This window comes from Neopelma chrysocephalum, unplaced genomic scaffold, assembly GCF_003984885.1.
Source record: "Neopelma chrysocephalum unplaced genomic scaffold, ASM398488v2 Primary Assembly neopelma1_23, whole genome shotgun sequence".
Taxonomy (NCBI): domain Eukaryota; kingdom Metazoa; phylum Chordata; class Aves; order Passeriformes; family Pipridae; genus Neopelma; species Neopelma chrysocephalum.
In genome coordinates this window covers 19,411,428-19,428,851 of record NW_020897691.1, presented here as the reverse complement: position 1 = coordinate 19,428,851, position 17,424 = coordinate 19,411,428, and the positions used below count along the sequence as shown (strand labels likewise).

The 17,424-nt window shown below is 42.1% G+C and overlaps 1 protein-coding gene across 1 annotated transcript in view; it reads right to left on the bottom strand.

Moving 5' to 3' along the window:
* Positions 1–16,572, bottom strand: part of SYNJ2 (synaptojanin 2) — a 70,998-nt gene extending 54,426 nt beyond the window's left edge. Inside the window, exons 1-2 of the mRNA XM_027689059.1 lie at positions 16,114–16,572; positions 5,418–5,504 (exon numbers count right to left, since the gene is read on the bottom strand). Coding sequence (XP_027544860.1) covers positions 5,418–5,504; positions 16,114–16,234 — 208 coding nt within the window. The 5' untranslated portion in view covers positions 16,235–16,572. The remainder of the gene's footprint in view (positions 1–5,417; positions 5,505–16,113) is intronic.
* Between the last annotated feature and the right edge of the window lie 852 nt (positions 16,573–17,424).

The following is a 17,424-nucleotide window of genomic DNA, read 5'->3' as shown; positions in this document are numbered from 1 at the left end:
CTATGGGGTTACAATTTTTAAAAGGAGCTAAACAGTATTCAAGATATTTATGCTGCTTCTATTCAGAACATGAACAGCAACGCTGAAAGAAAAGTGCTAAAGTTATGAAATGAGCAGTCATCCCTTAAGTGCAAGCTCAAACAAGATTGAAAGTTGAGTTTTAAATGCTGGCAGTGCATCCTTGAGATCAAAGGGAGTAGTAACACTAAATGAATTCCCTAAAGTTGGTGGCCCTGCCAGTACTACCACTGCAGCCAGTCTACAGAGGCTCCCAGCTCTCAGGAGCTCTCTGCATATCTGGAGCATGGGACAGGCCAAACTCATCTTATTTCTTGAAACAGGAGCCCAACAGTTCTTTAAAAAAAAAAAGTAATTAATGGAAATACACTGGGTGGAAAATTTATGCTAATTTCCTCTTGATTTCATGTGCAACACAGTAGCAGAAAACATGTTACATTAACCTGAGAGCTTCAATGTGCATCATGAATGGGACCAGCACTAAGGCCAATAAAACACAATTAAAAAAAAAAAAAAAGGAAATTTTTTTCTTGTCAAGTGATCAAGGCTCCAGGTCTGGCTCTTACATTTCACTTTGTACCAACCATCACATCAGCTGCAGACTACTTACTGTCCCCCACCTTGGAAAACAATTTTTTTTCCCTTTAATTTACATAAACAGTTTTATGTACAATTCTGATTCATATTAATCTTTCTAAACTGTACACATAGGTAAAAGTGATTTAGGAATGTAAGAATTTCAACTGAAGATCACAATAGTAGAGATATCCCTCATGTCCTTGCGATGCAATCTGGAACATTCTAAAGAAATCTCTGAAATAATTTTAGAGCAAGAAGTGAAGTGTTCCTTATTGGTCATTCTTTCTACAGCAACACATCTACGAAAAAGTAAGACAAAAATTCTTTCAAAGCTTATGGATCAAACTTTCACCTCAGATAAAGGGGTATAAATGTTCATGCATTGTGACCAAGATCATTATAGCTATAAATCACAACAACCACCAGTAAAGAACACTTTCAAAGAAATTGAGAAATGTTTTGCTCACAGTGATATGTGCTGAATACCCTCTTATTAGGTTGCACAAGAGAGGCAGAGGATGAAGAATATTAGGCACAGAAACAAGACAGTAATTTCCATCCATTTTTTCAAAAGGTCTTATGAAACCAACTGCCTTTATCCAAGTTGAACAGGAAACGGACTTCTGGAACGTCACACCACACAGTAATAAGCTGCACTTTCTGTATTTAACCTCTTCACATGACTCAAGGCAATTGTTTCCCCTGTAGCTTATGGGATGACTTCAGTGTTGCCTATTATGAGCTGTGGTGAAAGAGGCAATATTCAATTCTTGTTTTGTCCTTCTTAACTGTAAATATTTCACTCAAGACTGCATTTTCCTTTTAAAAATGAATTTGCTCCAATTTTTGCTCTTTTTCTGTTCCATCACAGTCATGCCACCACCTTATATTCCCTCAGCCTGTTCCATCTCCACTCCATACATACCTCCACTTCACTTTATAGTCCACCAAAAAACAATTTGCAAGGTATTTTTGGCTCTTGTCTCTCTTCAAAAATAGCAACAGAACACAGCAGAGCAGTAGATTTTAACCACCTAGCTGAAAATTTCTGAGGACATCTATCGCAGAATTATGAAAAAACCCAAGATTTTTCCAAACGACCATTTTAGTCTCATAGATACTCCTTCTCCCTCTTCTAAATACAATTACATTTTTAGGAAATGTGAAAAAGCAATAGAAGACAGGTACTTAGTTGTCCTTTTTGCCTTTGAAATTTCTTCCTTTCAACTACACATTGTATCTATGCAAGAGCAAGAGCATATACACAAATGAATTCAGAATGCCTCCCCAAATACAGTAGCTGTATTAAACTAAACAACCTATGTGGTGATGGTGTTAAAATACCACCTTATATATGCATCCCTTCCTGACATTACAGTCTAAACCAAATACTGCAAAGCCAGCTCTTTTAACACGTTGCTTAAGATGTATTTGTCACTGCTAGATCCTCTTTGGCAGCAAAAATTTGGCTAAGATACAGCTCAGAAACACTGTACAATTCATTCTACTGCCATCCATCTCACAAAAGAAAGCAGAAGAACTTAGTGAGTCATGTTAACAGACATAAGCACATAGAAGTGAATGTTATTACTGGTGGGAAACATTAACTTTGTGAGTCAGTTTCACATATTTCATCTACTTTCGTGTGAAAAGCACGGTCTACTTTGGCAGGCATACAATGTGATTTATTTGGATTCCTAAGTAGAGATATTTACAGATTAATTAAAGTTTTCAGACACATCTTTCATTTCTTGGCAGAGTCTCCCCTTCTGCTCTACAAAGATACTCTTAATATCCCAGTGGAATGTATTTTCACAAATATTTTCAGTTAATTTAGTACTTATGGTCTGCAAGTTTCCAGTAGTAAGAAAAAATACTGATACTCCTGAACAAAGTCTGTATGATCACTGATGCTCATTGAAGAGCTGGCCAGTTATGCCTTGTTTGCAGCTGCTATAATACACTATATAAAAAAGAAAAGTTACATCGCATTCCCGTGGTGGGTTGACCCTGGCTGGACACCAGGTGCTCGCCAAAGCTGCTCTGTCACTCCCCTCCTCAGCTGGGCAGGGGAGAGAAAAAGTAACAAAAGACTTGTGGGTTGAGATAAGGACAGGGAGAGATCACTCAACAGCTATGGGCAGAACAGACTCGACTTGGAGAAATTAGTTTAATTTATCACTAATCAAATCAGAGTAGAATAATGAGAAATAAAACCAAATCCTAAAAACACCTTCATCCATCTCTCCCTTCCTCCCAGGTTTAACTGTACTCTCAATTTTCTCTCCCTCCTTCCCCACAGCAGCACAGGGGGATGGGGAATACAGGCTGCAGTCAGTTCATCACACATTGTCTCTGTTGCTTCTTTCTCCTCATGGGGAGGACTCCTCACACTCTTACCATGCTCCAGCATGGGGTCCCTCTATGGGAGACAGTCCTCCACAAACTTCTCCAATATGAGTCCTTTCCATGGGCTGCAGTTTATCAGTAACTGCTCCAATGTAGGTCCCTTCCATAGGATGCAGTCCTTCAGGAACAGACTGCTCCAGCCTGAGACTCCCGCAGGGTGAAAACTCCTGCCAGCAAACCTTCTCCAGTGTGGGTTCCTCTCTCCATGGGGCCGCAGATCCTGCCAGGAGCTTGCTCCAGCATGGGCTTCCCTCAGGGTCACAGCCACCTTCGGGCATCCTCCCGCTCCCGTATGGGGTCCTCCATAGGCTGCAGCTGGATCTCTGCTCTACCGTGGACCTCCATGGGCTGTAGGGGGACAGCCTGCCTCACCATGGGCAGCACCACAGGCTGCAGGGGAATCTCTGCTCCAGCACCTGACACACCTCCTCCCCCTCCTTCCTCACTGAGCTTGGTGTCTGCAGAGTTGTTTCTCTCACATAACTCTCACTCTGCTCTTTTCCAGCTCCAGTTGTGCAGTTTTTTTCTCCCTCTTCTTAAACAAGTTATCCCAGAGAAGCCACCACCACTGCTGATGTGCTTGGCCTACACCAGTATTGGGTCCACTTTGGAGCCTGCTGGCATTGGCTCCAGGGGACATGGGGGAAGCTTCTGGCAGCTCCTCACAGAAGCCACTCCTGTAGCCCCTCCCACTATCAAAACCTTGCCTCACAAACCCAATACAATTCCTTTGTAGTGTTACTCTCTTATGTAAGCAACAGCTAAAGGGATGGAACTCACTTCTGTGTAAGATGGAGACCTAAACGAGACTGTGACAAAAACCTGGGCTACCTCTTGAATGGTGAGATAGCAGACATGCAATCATCTTCGCTTTTTTTAACATGTTCAGCAGCAGAAAACATTTGCTTACTTTTGCTTACGATTGCAGCATGACCCTCCAACTTTTCACACTATCATAATCAGAAGTTTGCCTCTAGTAGTTAACTTTTTTATCAGATTACTGATAAAATTTTAACAATATCTTCCAAAGGAAGTCCTGTACCAGAACTTGTAATTTAGAGCAAGACAGAGGTGCAGTGACAATGCTCAGAGAAAAAAAGTTAAAGGGCACTGAAGTTAAGCAGATGTTGTTCAAGAAGAAATAAGGACATGAGAAAAAGTAAAGCTGAGAATATTTCAAATCATATTTGAAATCATTCACCTTTTAATATACCTGGATACACTTGGTTCCCATCATGTACAAGAAACCACCCTTATCTGTAGTTTGAAGAGTTTGAATTCAATAGGTACATTCCTTTATTACTACAACAAGTTTCATTATAGTTCTATGAAGAAAAGCAGATCCAAGTGCCAAGAAAAACTAACCACAAGCCTTCTATTTATAATTACATTAACAAATTGATATAAATCTCCAGAGAAACGCCTAATTAACTCCATAAGAAACAAAACAAACAAAAAGTACGCATCCACGTTAAAAGACTAGATGGGCCTACATAATTTAAATTATGACACAGAAATCCTTCAGATTGCAGCTGCCTCTTCAGATCAGTCTCAAGTCATACTTCTCAGGCTGCAAAATGTTAAGCGGGCTATAAAAAACCACACAGATTATTGGCCTAAATACATCAGTGCTTACACCACCACTGCCTTTGGTAAATTCCTTGACCAAGCATCAAGTTCTGTGGAAAAGTCTTGTCATTCCTCCAAGTGAAAATTAAAGAAGACCTTGGGAACGACGCATATGGTGCTTCTTTTCTTTATGCATGTAATTCATCAGTGATTTTTAAGTACTGTGTAAGGTACTATTACCTTCAAATCCATCACTGCAGTTCTGTTCTTCAAACATGCTATTTCCATTAACATTCCTGTAGGCAGTATAATAGCAAGTCCTTTGCTAAATCAAGATTCCCAAACTGTACAGAGATTTACAGCAATGACAATAAATATTCCTTACTATACAAATGGAAGCTAAAGACATGCTTCTGCAAATCTTTATCCATGTGAATCACCCAATTAAAGGCAACTGGGCATTATAGCAAGAACTGGCACTTTGTAGTACTGTAGTCTCAGATGACCCAATAATCGGTGTCTAAACATGATCCTTAAAGAAGAGAAAAAGTAAGAAATCATAGCTTGCCTTGGAAAATGTGGTAGGGAAAAAAGAATGGCAATTATCTTCAGGCAGCTAAGAATGTTAGACAAAACAAATTAAGAAAAAATACCAAATTCTTAGACTACCATTAAGTGATACGCTTTAGGCACAGAATAGAAAAAGAAACAGATCTTTTCCAGACTGTACATGACAAGGTGCAATTAGCTTTCACAATTTAAGGAATTGGACAACTTTAGCCACTTGTCACTTATCATAGTCTGGGCATTTTATAATCTCATTCATACAGATGGCCACTTACCACATTTAAGCTGAAGCTCTCCTAAGCAGCCGTAAGCATCTATGAGTTTTTCATATTGTCCTTTAATTGCATCCTTTTCTTCTGGAGCTGAGCAACAAAACAAAAGAGAAACAAAACAGCTGAGAAACAAAAAGAAAGGCAGAAAATTTAGTTATCCAATCTTTATAAAATGTTCACATTGCTATTGCCTACACCAATGCTTCCCACAGTTGATTTTGCTCAGTACAAAGCTAGGGGTGAAATGCTTTAAAAAGACAGAGATTAAAAAGTGAAGGGACACAAATGCACAGCCTCTCCACACACCAGCCTAGAAGAAAGAAGAACACTCACTAAATTTTCAAACAACATGTTTGATTCTTATTCTATGATACAGATGTCACATCAGTTCCAGAATAAATAAAGAAATATATAGGCATATGTAAACTTTACACTGTTCTAAAATAAGAACAAAAAAACCAATTTGTCTGGCCATAAGCTAAAATACACTACCTTTTCTTGATGTACAAAAAGAGAGGGTTTATGCTTCCAGATTCTCAGTTTAATTTCAGACGGAACTGAAAATTTTTATACAAGATAACATAATTTGATGTAGACACAATATCAGATGTTGATTTCCAGAGGAATTTAACATATTTTAGTGAACTAAGAATTACCTAATTAAATCAATAAAGGGTGAGATGCTGATGTTATATTTGCGTATTTCTGCAACAAGTGACTTCAACAGGCATACAATGAAAATCTAGATATTAAGCCAGAACACAGATCAAACTTGTCACTGGTTACTTTAATGTAAAACCAGCATACTTTCTGAATAACTCTGCATTTTGTATATATTTCCCAATGAGGAGAAAGGTTAGCTTCCTAAATGAGGAAAACAGCCTGTAACCCTCAAATATCCTTTTACTTCTTGAACTACAGACAAACAGCAACACGGTAATTTGAGAGATTTTCTAATAATTTGCAATCTTATGCTCCTAATAAACTTCAGCAGTTAAAAAACCCTGAAACCTCTGGGCATAAAAAGTATAAACTGAACCACTTGCAATGGATGTTAGAACAGAAGAGACTTCTCTTTATAAATCTCAAGAGGCAAGGAGCTCAGTGAGAAGCATGGAAAACAAATAAATATCCCATATATTGCTTACATTTTGAAGTGAAAGAAAGGACAATTCCTCTCACAAAATTCCTTAGCAGGGGCAACCCCTAAAGGAAATTAAAACGTTTGTCTCAATTTTCGCACTGATGACAAATAAGGAAGACTGGTTAATTTTTTCTTAATTTTGTTTTTACCACCGTACTTTCACAACTTACCTATTCTGCTTTCTTAGAACACTGAGTAAATCAGGAGTAACTTGTAAAATGTTGATACCACACGTCAGTGAAACAAACCATAAGCAACAGACAGAGGATAAAGTGATTTTTGTCAGGTAACCTAAATCTCTGGACAGTAACAACTTAAATATTTAGTAACAGTACATCTTAAGAGTTGAGACTATGCAAGCTCAGTTCTCAGGCACTTCAAAAAAAAAGCTTCATAAAACCAGTTTAGATAGACTATAACATTTCCTTTTTTGAAAAAAAGACTCCCTGTCAAGACTTCTTACATATTAAAAAAAAAAAAGTATGGTGATACTCTTCAAAATAGAACTACAAGTTAGAAAGCTGGCTGTTAAAAGTGTCTGGTAAGGGCATGATCCAAAAGAATGGAATTTATTTCAGCATGGAAATAAGCAAGACACAACTCATGCCGCTACTGGCAAGAAGCACCTGATACTACTATGTATGGAAGCCACTAAAGTTTCCCAGGTCAAGCCAGTGGCATCACACACACATCATCTCCTGGCACAGGACTTCTCCAAACATGCAGACAAATAGCTGTGTTTTGCCAGTACTGGTACAGAAATATGCCGCCATTCTGGGCAGGCCATTTGTCAGAACGATGCCTGCACAATAGCATCAGTCGGGGCATCAGCACCGGCACAGCTGCTTGGAAAGAAGGAGCAGGCTCCCAGCACAGAGCTCCAGGAGGACTCTGGGTTGCATTGCCACTCTTTCTGGCTGACTAACAACTTGCCACTAACTTCTACCACATGGCAAATTCTGTTATTTATTCTAGGGTTCATTTTGCTCCCTGAAGCAATTTAAATTCAGAAACCAAAAAAGTGACCAAGCGATATTTCCTTGACACCTCCATGTACTCTCTAAAGACATGGCAAGCACCAAGACCTCACCTGTGGTTAGCTCAAGAGGAAAGGAACATGCCAAATAGACACAGCTACGTCCATGGGTCATGCAAATGGAGAGGCCAGAATGTTTTAGCGCATATGGATCAAATTTATTTGTGTGTCTGTGTGCGTGTGTGTGTGTAAATTCCCTTAGTTAAAGATACTGCTGGAATTTGAAGTCTCCTGTCCCATTACACTCCTCGGTGTTGCACAAAATCCTGAGATGCACCATGACTATCGTCATTTTGTATGGGTGAGAGCAGGGACCTCAGGCAGCAGATGTCAGGCAGCAGCTCCAGCATGCTGCACCTCCTCCACAAGCCCTCACAACTGGGGGGATGACTCCTTCATGCCTTACAGCCTCCAGCCTCCATGGCACTGTTGCTCCACGCCCTGCGGGCGTGCAAGCAAGGATATAGGAATCACCCCTCCAGCACTGCGAGGTCCTAACTGGATTCTGACACACCTCAGACAATTTTTTCATTATTTTGGAGGGGAAGAAGGAGAAGGAGGAGGAATTCCCAACAGCCATTATAAAAAGCAATTTATAGAAAGGATGACTAAAGGGTGACATTATTGCAGAGGTCTTGAGCCAGGTTCATATCTTACTGTTAAAAAGAAATATTTATAAATCTCAAAATCTTATTGAAATCACAAATAACTGTCATCAAAACCTGGTCTGAAACATCTCCTACAGCATTTGCAAACAGCGCTAGGACACAAGAGCCAGAGTCAGAAAGAGTGACTAGATAATGAACTAAACTAACTGATGTGCTACTGCCTTTGCTGGATGAACAGAGTTAAATTGAAAAATTACTATGAAACTCTAAAGGACTGTAATGAACAGGGAAAATATATACCAATATCTGACAAGTTTCAACAATTCAGAAAATACAGTTTTACCACCATGTGGCAACTATATGTGTCCAAAGACATAGCACTTTTCAGTGCATCTCATTAATGCATATAAATATCTCAAAGGCAGGTGCCAAGAGGATGGTGCCAGACTCTCCTCAGTGGTGCCCTGCCACAGGATGAGGAGCAACGGTCATAAACTAAAACACAAGAAGTTCCACTTCAACACAAGAAAGAACTTCTTTCCATTGAGAGTAGAGCATTGGAACAGACTGCCCAGGGAGGTCGTGGAGTCTCCCTCTCTAAAGACATGCAAAATCCACCTGGACACATTCCTGTGTCACCTGCTCTAGGGGACCTGCCTTGGCAAGGGGGTTGGACTGGATGATCTCCAGGGGTCCCTCCCAACCCTAACAATTCTGTCATTCTGTAGTAACATGAAAATTATTTCCATGTTTCTCTGTTAAATGTTCCAAAGTCATGGGGTTTGTTCTGTAACAGCTTTCATAAAATCTCTAAAATGCAGAGACAGTGAGAGTGGTCTGCTTTAAAACCTAGGATGAGGATTCCATGTTTAACTATACTCTGCTCACATGTAAAATCCTTCCTCTTTCAAGCCAGCCAACTTGAGATACCAACATACATACATAGTTAACGTACAATACAGCTACACAAGGTGATGAAACAAAAAAGTTTTCTACTTAGAGAACAAGCTGAGTTTGAAATCACGTAGTGCATTTGTTTACTAGTTAATAATAACTCAGGTAACTAAACAGTAGGCGTAGTAATCGCCAAACTCCACTAAAGCTTTCCATTAATACTTTTTTAGTAATATTTCCTTCCACTAAGCACATAATTGAGTATTGACCCTTCTGCAATAATTACCACAGCCGTAGTGTGTTCATAACAGCTTTATGGATCTGCACATGGTCTGCATTCCTTAAACATTTTCTTTATTATGAATAAGCTCCCGATATAAATTATATGTAAGATCGGCATATCAGCTCAACGTTTTAACCCTTACAAAACACGAGGCACACAATAATTCAATGAGACTAAGCTGCAATAAACTCAATTAAAAGTGAATTTTTCCATGCATTAAATATTTCAGAGCGAAAAAAAAACCCCACACCATGAGAAGACATACAACTACATATACCATATGGCTTATCCAAGTGCAACTTCCTGCTTGTAAAACCTGCAAATTCAATTTAGCCAGCAGGAACTGGCCAAACATATGCAGTTTCCTTTATTCAAGCCCTCCTTAGGGCTGATCACCCAGACTTCAGCAGGAATCAGCACAGCTCTCACACATATGGAGCCCAGAAAGGTCAGTGATCAGAGGAAGAGAGCAGAAAGGTACTATAGTGCCAAGTCCAACACCAGGGGCAGACACACTACTACCTACAACTTAAACATAAAAATGAAGAAAGAGCTCTTGAAAAAGAGTCTGGGATTGGGTTATGGATTCTGTATCTCTCCTGTGATTCTTAAACCCGATTCTCGAAATAGACACCTGCTTAGCTGTAGGTGCTGCTATACGTATATAATCTGAAGCATATTTCTAAGTACTTTTAGAAACATAGGTTTGATGTGATGGGGGGCTCTATTTGTGTCGTTTAGCATTTGGAGGAAAGAAATGTGAATTTTCCCCAGAAACAGGGGAAATCTACAATCAAACAGAAATTTCATACCAAACCCCCCATATATACACTACCAAAATCATCTTACCAAGAAATAAGTCCAGTGTCTGGAATTATATGAGTTTAGACAAGTTATTTGCCTCCAAATTGTGTTTTCTGTCATCTGTAGACAGATTTAAAGTTGTATTTTCAATATCTTTCATCACTAAAATCTTCCTATTCGCATTCAATCCAAGCTACACAGGCACTATGCAAGTCAGTCTGTATTCTGAAATACCATATAGGTAAAGCAGTACAGAGCTGGGAAGAAGTCTGTGGTCAGAGTCACATTTTAGAGGGTCCAAATATTTCAAACACTAAGCAATGTATTTACCAATTTTCCAGTAAGAGGTATTTCTGGTTGAAAAGAACAAACAAAACAGCAAAGTGGCATTTTGGAAAGATCAGTTCACTGGCTTTCTATGTTAGATTGAGAACATTCTGCTTCTTGTGAGCAATTATGTTTTCATACTTGCATGTGCCTATATAAATATATTAATTCACAACCAAGGAAGAATGGATTCATAAAACCACCAGGTTTCTACTGGCCAGCTCAGTGGACTGCAGGCAGTCAAGAAAATAAAAATAAAAGAGAAGTCCCTAAGTTACTTCTCTGAAGCTTGGTCATTATATTTACCTGGTTCCTGACATATATTACACATATTTACACAGAAACTTTCAGTCACTACAGACATACCCACAACATTTATCCCTCACAGCCACTACCAGTTTCCATAGAAAACGAGTCTTGTAATCTACACTCTACTTTTACACCAATACCTCTTCCCTCTTCTCTGCCCAATTTGCATTTTGACAGTAGTGAAAGAATTGTAACACACTTTTCCCTATAATCTATAGCAGTGAATTTCAGCCTGAGAAACCACAGCTTCCAAGTGCCCACTGCCAGCATAACTAAGGAAGGCAAGGTTTCTGCTATGTAGATTACTCCCTACAAGTTCTGTAGGGATCCACAAATGGAAAAGTCCGAACACCACCAAATCACAGAAAACTTTGTAAAAATTTGTACTAGCTATATGAATATTCTGACATAGGAGTAGAAATGAGCCACACTGTAGGGCTCATTGTTTTGGATAGCGTGTAGTACTTAGAAATACATTCACAGTATGCTTACACAGGTATTGGTGTTTGATTTCCATACCCCACTCAGTGCCATAGTTGTCCACATAATACAAAACTAAACCTAATTGTAAACAGTGAATGTACATATAGCACAAAAACTGCATTCTGTACAAAAAGATAGAAAGGTAAATATGGTTTTGCAAGACTGTACCCTGATTTCAGTCAGTCACATCAGGGAACCACACACATACACACCTGCAACTGAAGCTGCAGAGCAGGCACAGAGCTGCTCCACAGAGCATACATACACCTTAACTCTGCATAAAGTTTGTCTCTATTAAAGGCCAACTTCCCAGATGTGTGGGTGAAAGTCTGGAAGACAAACTTCAGCCTTATTTGCAAAAACATGCACTGTATCAGCTTTGAAGTTCTGTACTTTCAAAATACCGCGGTCATTTAAGATCCACCATAACAGGTGTTGTAACATCCTTTACAAAAACAGTTGCAGAATCAAAGAGCTTGTGGAAAAGAAAAAAATCTGTGCACCCTTTGGCTCTGCCCTTGAAAAAAACATTATTATGGTGAATTTCAATAGCAGAGCACTTCTGTTGACAGCCTTTCACTGAATTTACCTGTTATAATAAGGTTAAATAACCATATTTTCAGCACTATAGCCTTAGTCTAGCAACTGCCTTGACAGCAGTCCAGAACTACCTTGTGCAGTTCACTTCATTTGTAAACCATTGAAACTGTAATTTGTTTCAAGCAGAAACAGTATCTGTATTTATACTCCCTGTTGTATTAAACAAAAACTTCTAAATCAATGCCAATTTTTCTTCATCCCTAGTGACTCTAGGTTTCTTCCACAGAATCTACTGATGTTCTAGTTCAGAGAATTCCTGGATGAATTGTTTCAAGCTGCCACCCATCCTTCTGGAGGTGACCGAACCTTGAGGATTGCCAGTGACAAAAAAAAAAAGCCTCTTGGAAAATGTGCCATTAAATTCAAAACAGTGAGTTTTACCCTCCACCCTACAGTGACATCATGAGAGGAAGAAGAAAAACTCTCACCTTCAAAAACACTGCTTAACTTATGATAGAACAGAAAACTGTACTGCTGATATTACATCACTATACAGATTAAGTTAATGGGTTTAGGGATATGTAACTAGGTTTCCTGCAGTGATTTTTGATTCCTTGGTTTTTCCAAAAGTTTCTTAGGTAGGTTGCCATTACAGGCCAAGTGTTCTCATTTTATAAATTGCTGACATCTCAGACAACTAGAGATCTCTATAATACTTTCTCACTACTCATATAAAGGTGCAAATATTTTTCAACTATTAAATCTCCATATGCAGTAAGGAAATTCTGAAATATAACCAATTTACAACTAGAACTGTCAGCATAATCTTTACAACATACTGAGAGAAGAAAAAATCATCTATTCACAAGACATCATCAAATTGTTAGTTTACATATTTGAAAGTGTTTATTTTCATTGTGAGTTTGCCAGAGGTTTATGGCCAGTATAGACACTGTGTTTATACAAGTGTGTGGTTTTTTTAGATTTTATTTTTCTGGAACACCACTTCTTTTAGCACAGTTCCCATTCCCTTCTGCCACTTGAACTAGGTTAAATTCCACATTTATTTATTCTAGTACAAAATTATTATAGAAGCAATTAAACTTTGAAAAAGTATAGATGTCGTGCCTGTTCAAGGGCAGAGATACTTGGTAATTATGGAAAAAGAATAATGAACAATGACTAAAAATTGTTCTCAGGCCTTCACTGACCATCTGTCATTATTCTTCTCTACAATTCTATTGACATTAGGCTGCTATTGAAAAACTGCATAAACTATTGTACAACCTAAGTGCTCCAGGTACCTGCTTTTATTTAGTGTGGAGATTTGCACAAGGCATAGTTGCATAATTCTTCCTCACAACAGGTATGCAATTTTTTTAAAAACTTTATTTTAGAAACAGAAAATTAGACAGAGTAGCCAAACTTAACACAATCCTTGGATGAGCATGTCTGAAACCACACATATGCAAAGTTTATGTTAACTTCCTACTGTAGTGTTCTACGGTTAATAACAACCTAAAGGCAAGTCAAACAAAACAGAATTAATGTTGTTTCTATGACCACCCTGCTGTTGAGCTTCCTCTTCACAATTCTTCTAAATTTACCGTCACAATACCTACTACTGGTTTTCCCTCCTTTTCTTATACTCTGCTGCATAAACAGAAGAAATGAACTGAACAAGCTTCACTGGATAAACTAGCTTTTCTTACAGTACAGGAACCGACCCAGGCAGGAACAGAGAAACCAAATGAAACAAAATTACAAAGTTATTAACATGGAGCGGGCTGAATGCCAACACATGCATGATCACAGTTATCTCAAGAAGTGATATTGGACTTCCAAAAGGCATGACAAACCAGGCTTTTACACTAGGCACTATACAAATCACTACTTCAAAATTCTTCTAACACACATTTTAAGAAAGACTATATAAATTCTCTATTCATAGAATCACAAAATCATTCAGATTAGAAAAGATCTCTAAGATCACTGAGTCCAACTATTAACCTAGTACCATCATGTTCATCATTAAACCATGTTTCCCAAATTCCACATCCACATCAACTGTATCACTTTCAGGGACTGTGATTCCATCACCTCCCTGTGCAGCCTGACCACTGTTTCCACGAAGAATTTTTTCCTAATATCCAATCTAAACCTACCCTGGTGCAACTTGAGGTCATTTCCTCTTGTTCTATCACTTCTTACCTGGGAGAAGAGACTGACTCCCACCTGGCTACAATATCCTCCCAGGCAGTTATAGAGAGCAATAAGGTCTCCCCTGAGCCTCCTCTTCTCCAGGCTAAGCAACCTCAGCTCCCCCAGCCACTCCTCATAGGACTTGTGCCCCAGACCCTTCGCCAGCTTCTCTGGACATCCTGCATCACCTCAATGGCTTTTGTGTAGCAAGGGACACAAAACTGAACACAGGATTCAAAATGCAGCCTTCTGAGTAAACAGGAAAAAACACTTCCCTGGTCCTGCTGGCCACACTATACAGTCCAGGATGCCACTGGCCTTCTTGACCACCTGGGCACACTGCTGGCTCATGCTCAGCTGGATGTTGACCAGCACCCACAGGTCCTTTTCCACTGGGCAGCTTTCCAGCCACTAAATCATTTTAGTTATAGCAATTCAAATGAGGGATGGCAACACCGGGGGAGAAAAAACTACTTTAGGTTGATGATTCCTTTAATTAGTGTGACTGCAAATCATTCCACTGGTCATACAAATAGCTCAGGGTCAACTAGATGAATACTGGTCTCTCCATTTTATTCATGCACATTGGCTTTAGGAAGTGGAGCTGCTTTAGATTTGTATCAGAATAATGAAATACAAACCAAAAGCCACTGATATCAATATAGAGTTTCAATGTCAATGGATTTTAGAATCAGGGAAAGTGAGTAAAGTGCTGCTCAGTACTGAGACTTTTCACTGTCAGTTCATTGAAAACTGACACAAAAAAAAACCCCTATAAAAATGTAACACATTCATGTCCACTATTACCAAAGAATTTAACAAGAAACTGAAACCCCAAAGTATTACACAATATAAAACTCCAATAAAATTAAGTAACAAAAGTAACAACAACAAAAACCCACAGTGTGGTAATAACATCTTTTTCGCGACAGGTCAAAATTTTTCCACTATCAGAAATATTCTCATGAAAATCAGTTGCTACCTGATGACCTTTTTGGCTTTCTCCATTCATAAAGTCCCCAATACCTGATGTGGTATTAAGCATCTTAGTCTGGATGTCCTGCCACTGTACATCATGGAAGATTCAGCTCAGTGGACCCAGATCCTGAGCTGATGTTGTGATGGACATTGTACAAACCACAATGTACATGCAGTTCTTACTACAACACTGCAAACAGCAAGATGATTGCAGGCACAGGTTAGTATTACACAGAAAACAATTTAAGAACACAGTACAAGCATGTATTCCCTTGTGTTGCTTTTTGTACCTTACATTCACAGTCACCTCATTTTTTTTGTCTGTCTCAACACTAGCAACATTAGCATTGTGTCATGCTCATGAGTGACAAGTACTAAAACACAAGGTGAGACTCCTCCAGCAAGAGCCAGACACTCAAGGAACCATATACCTTGAAAATCACAGGGGCAGGTTTGGCACCACAGCAAGAAGCCAGTTGCTTTTTTTTTAAGGGGCACAAATCTCAAGTCAGTTATCCAAAACAATCCCTATTGTGAGCTGTCTGTGTACACTGGTGGTGAGAACCCGATGTAGCTGAGTAGAAACTTCAAGAGGCAGTGGGTCCCATCCCTTTAACCTGGACTCTCCTCTGCTGTCAAGGCTACAGAGGATGTCTTGCACAGTAAAGGTGCCCTGCGCCAAGACCCCACCACGACCAGGCAGGCGGGTGGCCTCTCCTGCTTCTTCCACCCCGGCTGCTGGTGAGGAGGATAAAGACGTCCAGAGCAGCGAACGGGCCGGTCGGACATGGATCGGGAGGAGATGCTGGCCAACCCTCCATGCGTGGCAGGGCACAGGGGGGTCACCCAAACGCGACAACAAGTCGTGCTGGAGGTCGGGGTGTAAAGCGAGGAGCTCTCTTCGGCCAGCGTCCCACCGGGCCCGGGGCTGCGCTCTCCCCTTCCTCTCTCCATGCCACGGGGGAAAGTGCCCCGAACCTCCAGGGAATCAGCCGCTGCCACCGCACCCCGGCGCCCCTTCGCAGGCAGCGGGCGCGCACCCACGGACACGGCACCTCCCTGGCACCCACAGCCCCCCCGCACGCACTTACTGAGCGTCGCCACCGTGCCGGCCTCCAGCAACAGGCAGTCCTGGCGGGAGCGCGCCTCCAGCAGGGCGCTCGGCCCCGGCTCCTGCTTCCAGAGCAGCCGCAACCCTTTGCTCAGAGCCATGAGAGCCGCCGGCCGCGAGGAGGAAGGCGCAGCGGTGCGGGCGGAGGGGGCGGCGGAGAAGCCTCCGTCCCCTCGAGGGCGCGGCGCTCGAGGCCCGCTGGCAGCCCAGGGAGCAACTCCCAGCGCCGGACCCGGGTCCTGCCCGCCCGCTTCTCCCAGGGAGGCGGGCAAGGGGGACGGCCGTTCCCCGCTCCCGGTCACCTCAGGAAGCCTCCGAGCGCCTCCAGTGCGGGGACGCCCAGCGGTGAAGGGAGAGGAGCGTTTGCGGCTGCAGCTTCTCCGTGTCCCCCACGGCCCCGCTGCTGCCGCCTCCTCCTCCTCCTCCTCCTCTTCTTCCTCCTCCTCCTCCTCCTCCTCCTCTCCCTCTCTCTCTCCACCACCTCCTCCTCCTCCTCCTCGGGGAGTCCCCGTCTGCGGCCAGGGGGGCGGGAGCAACTTTCCTCTTTGCCCTCTGCTTTATCCCTTCCCACCCGCGGTAAACTTTCCAAAGTTAACTTTGTCCCTCCGGCTCCGCGGCAGCGGCTCCTCCTCCAGGACAGGTACCAGCCGCCGGCGGGGCGCTGCCACCCGCCCTGCCCGCGAGGGAAGGAAGGAGGGGAGGAGGGGCGGCCGCCACGGCACTGCCGAACCCGGCGGGGTGCTGTGGTTCCCGGCCCGGCTATTCCCGGCCCGGCCCGGCCCGGCTCGGTGGCGCCACTCCCCACCCCCGCGGGGGCGCGTCCGGGCCGCTGCGGCTGAGGCGAAGGTCACCGTCGAGTCCCTGGCAGCGGGGCGGGCCCAGCAATGCCTTGGATGCCGGCGTTGCTCCCGCCGCTGGCGTGGCACGCGGAGGCTGCTCTGCTGGCTCTGCCTGGGGAGAGGCCGCGCTCTTTCCCGTTTCCCGCTTCCTGTGGGAAGCGGCTGCCTGGGCTCCGCGCCGCTCCCCGTCAGAGCCGTCAGGGAGCTCTTCTCGGGGGGAGCCGACTATGCCCTGTCCCACGGGATGTGTATAAGGAGTCTCGGTTAAAAGGCACAGTGCACATTTTAGGTTCGCTAGTAATTCAAAAGAGGTGTTTCTTCATATAAGAGTGCGCTATCCTCCCCTCCCGCCCCAACCCCCCGGTATTACAGTATTCCCATCACAATTCCCTGTTGAGTCTGCAGAACGAGTGCTACTTTTTTTCCTGAGTTCAACCATAAGGAATGGATCG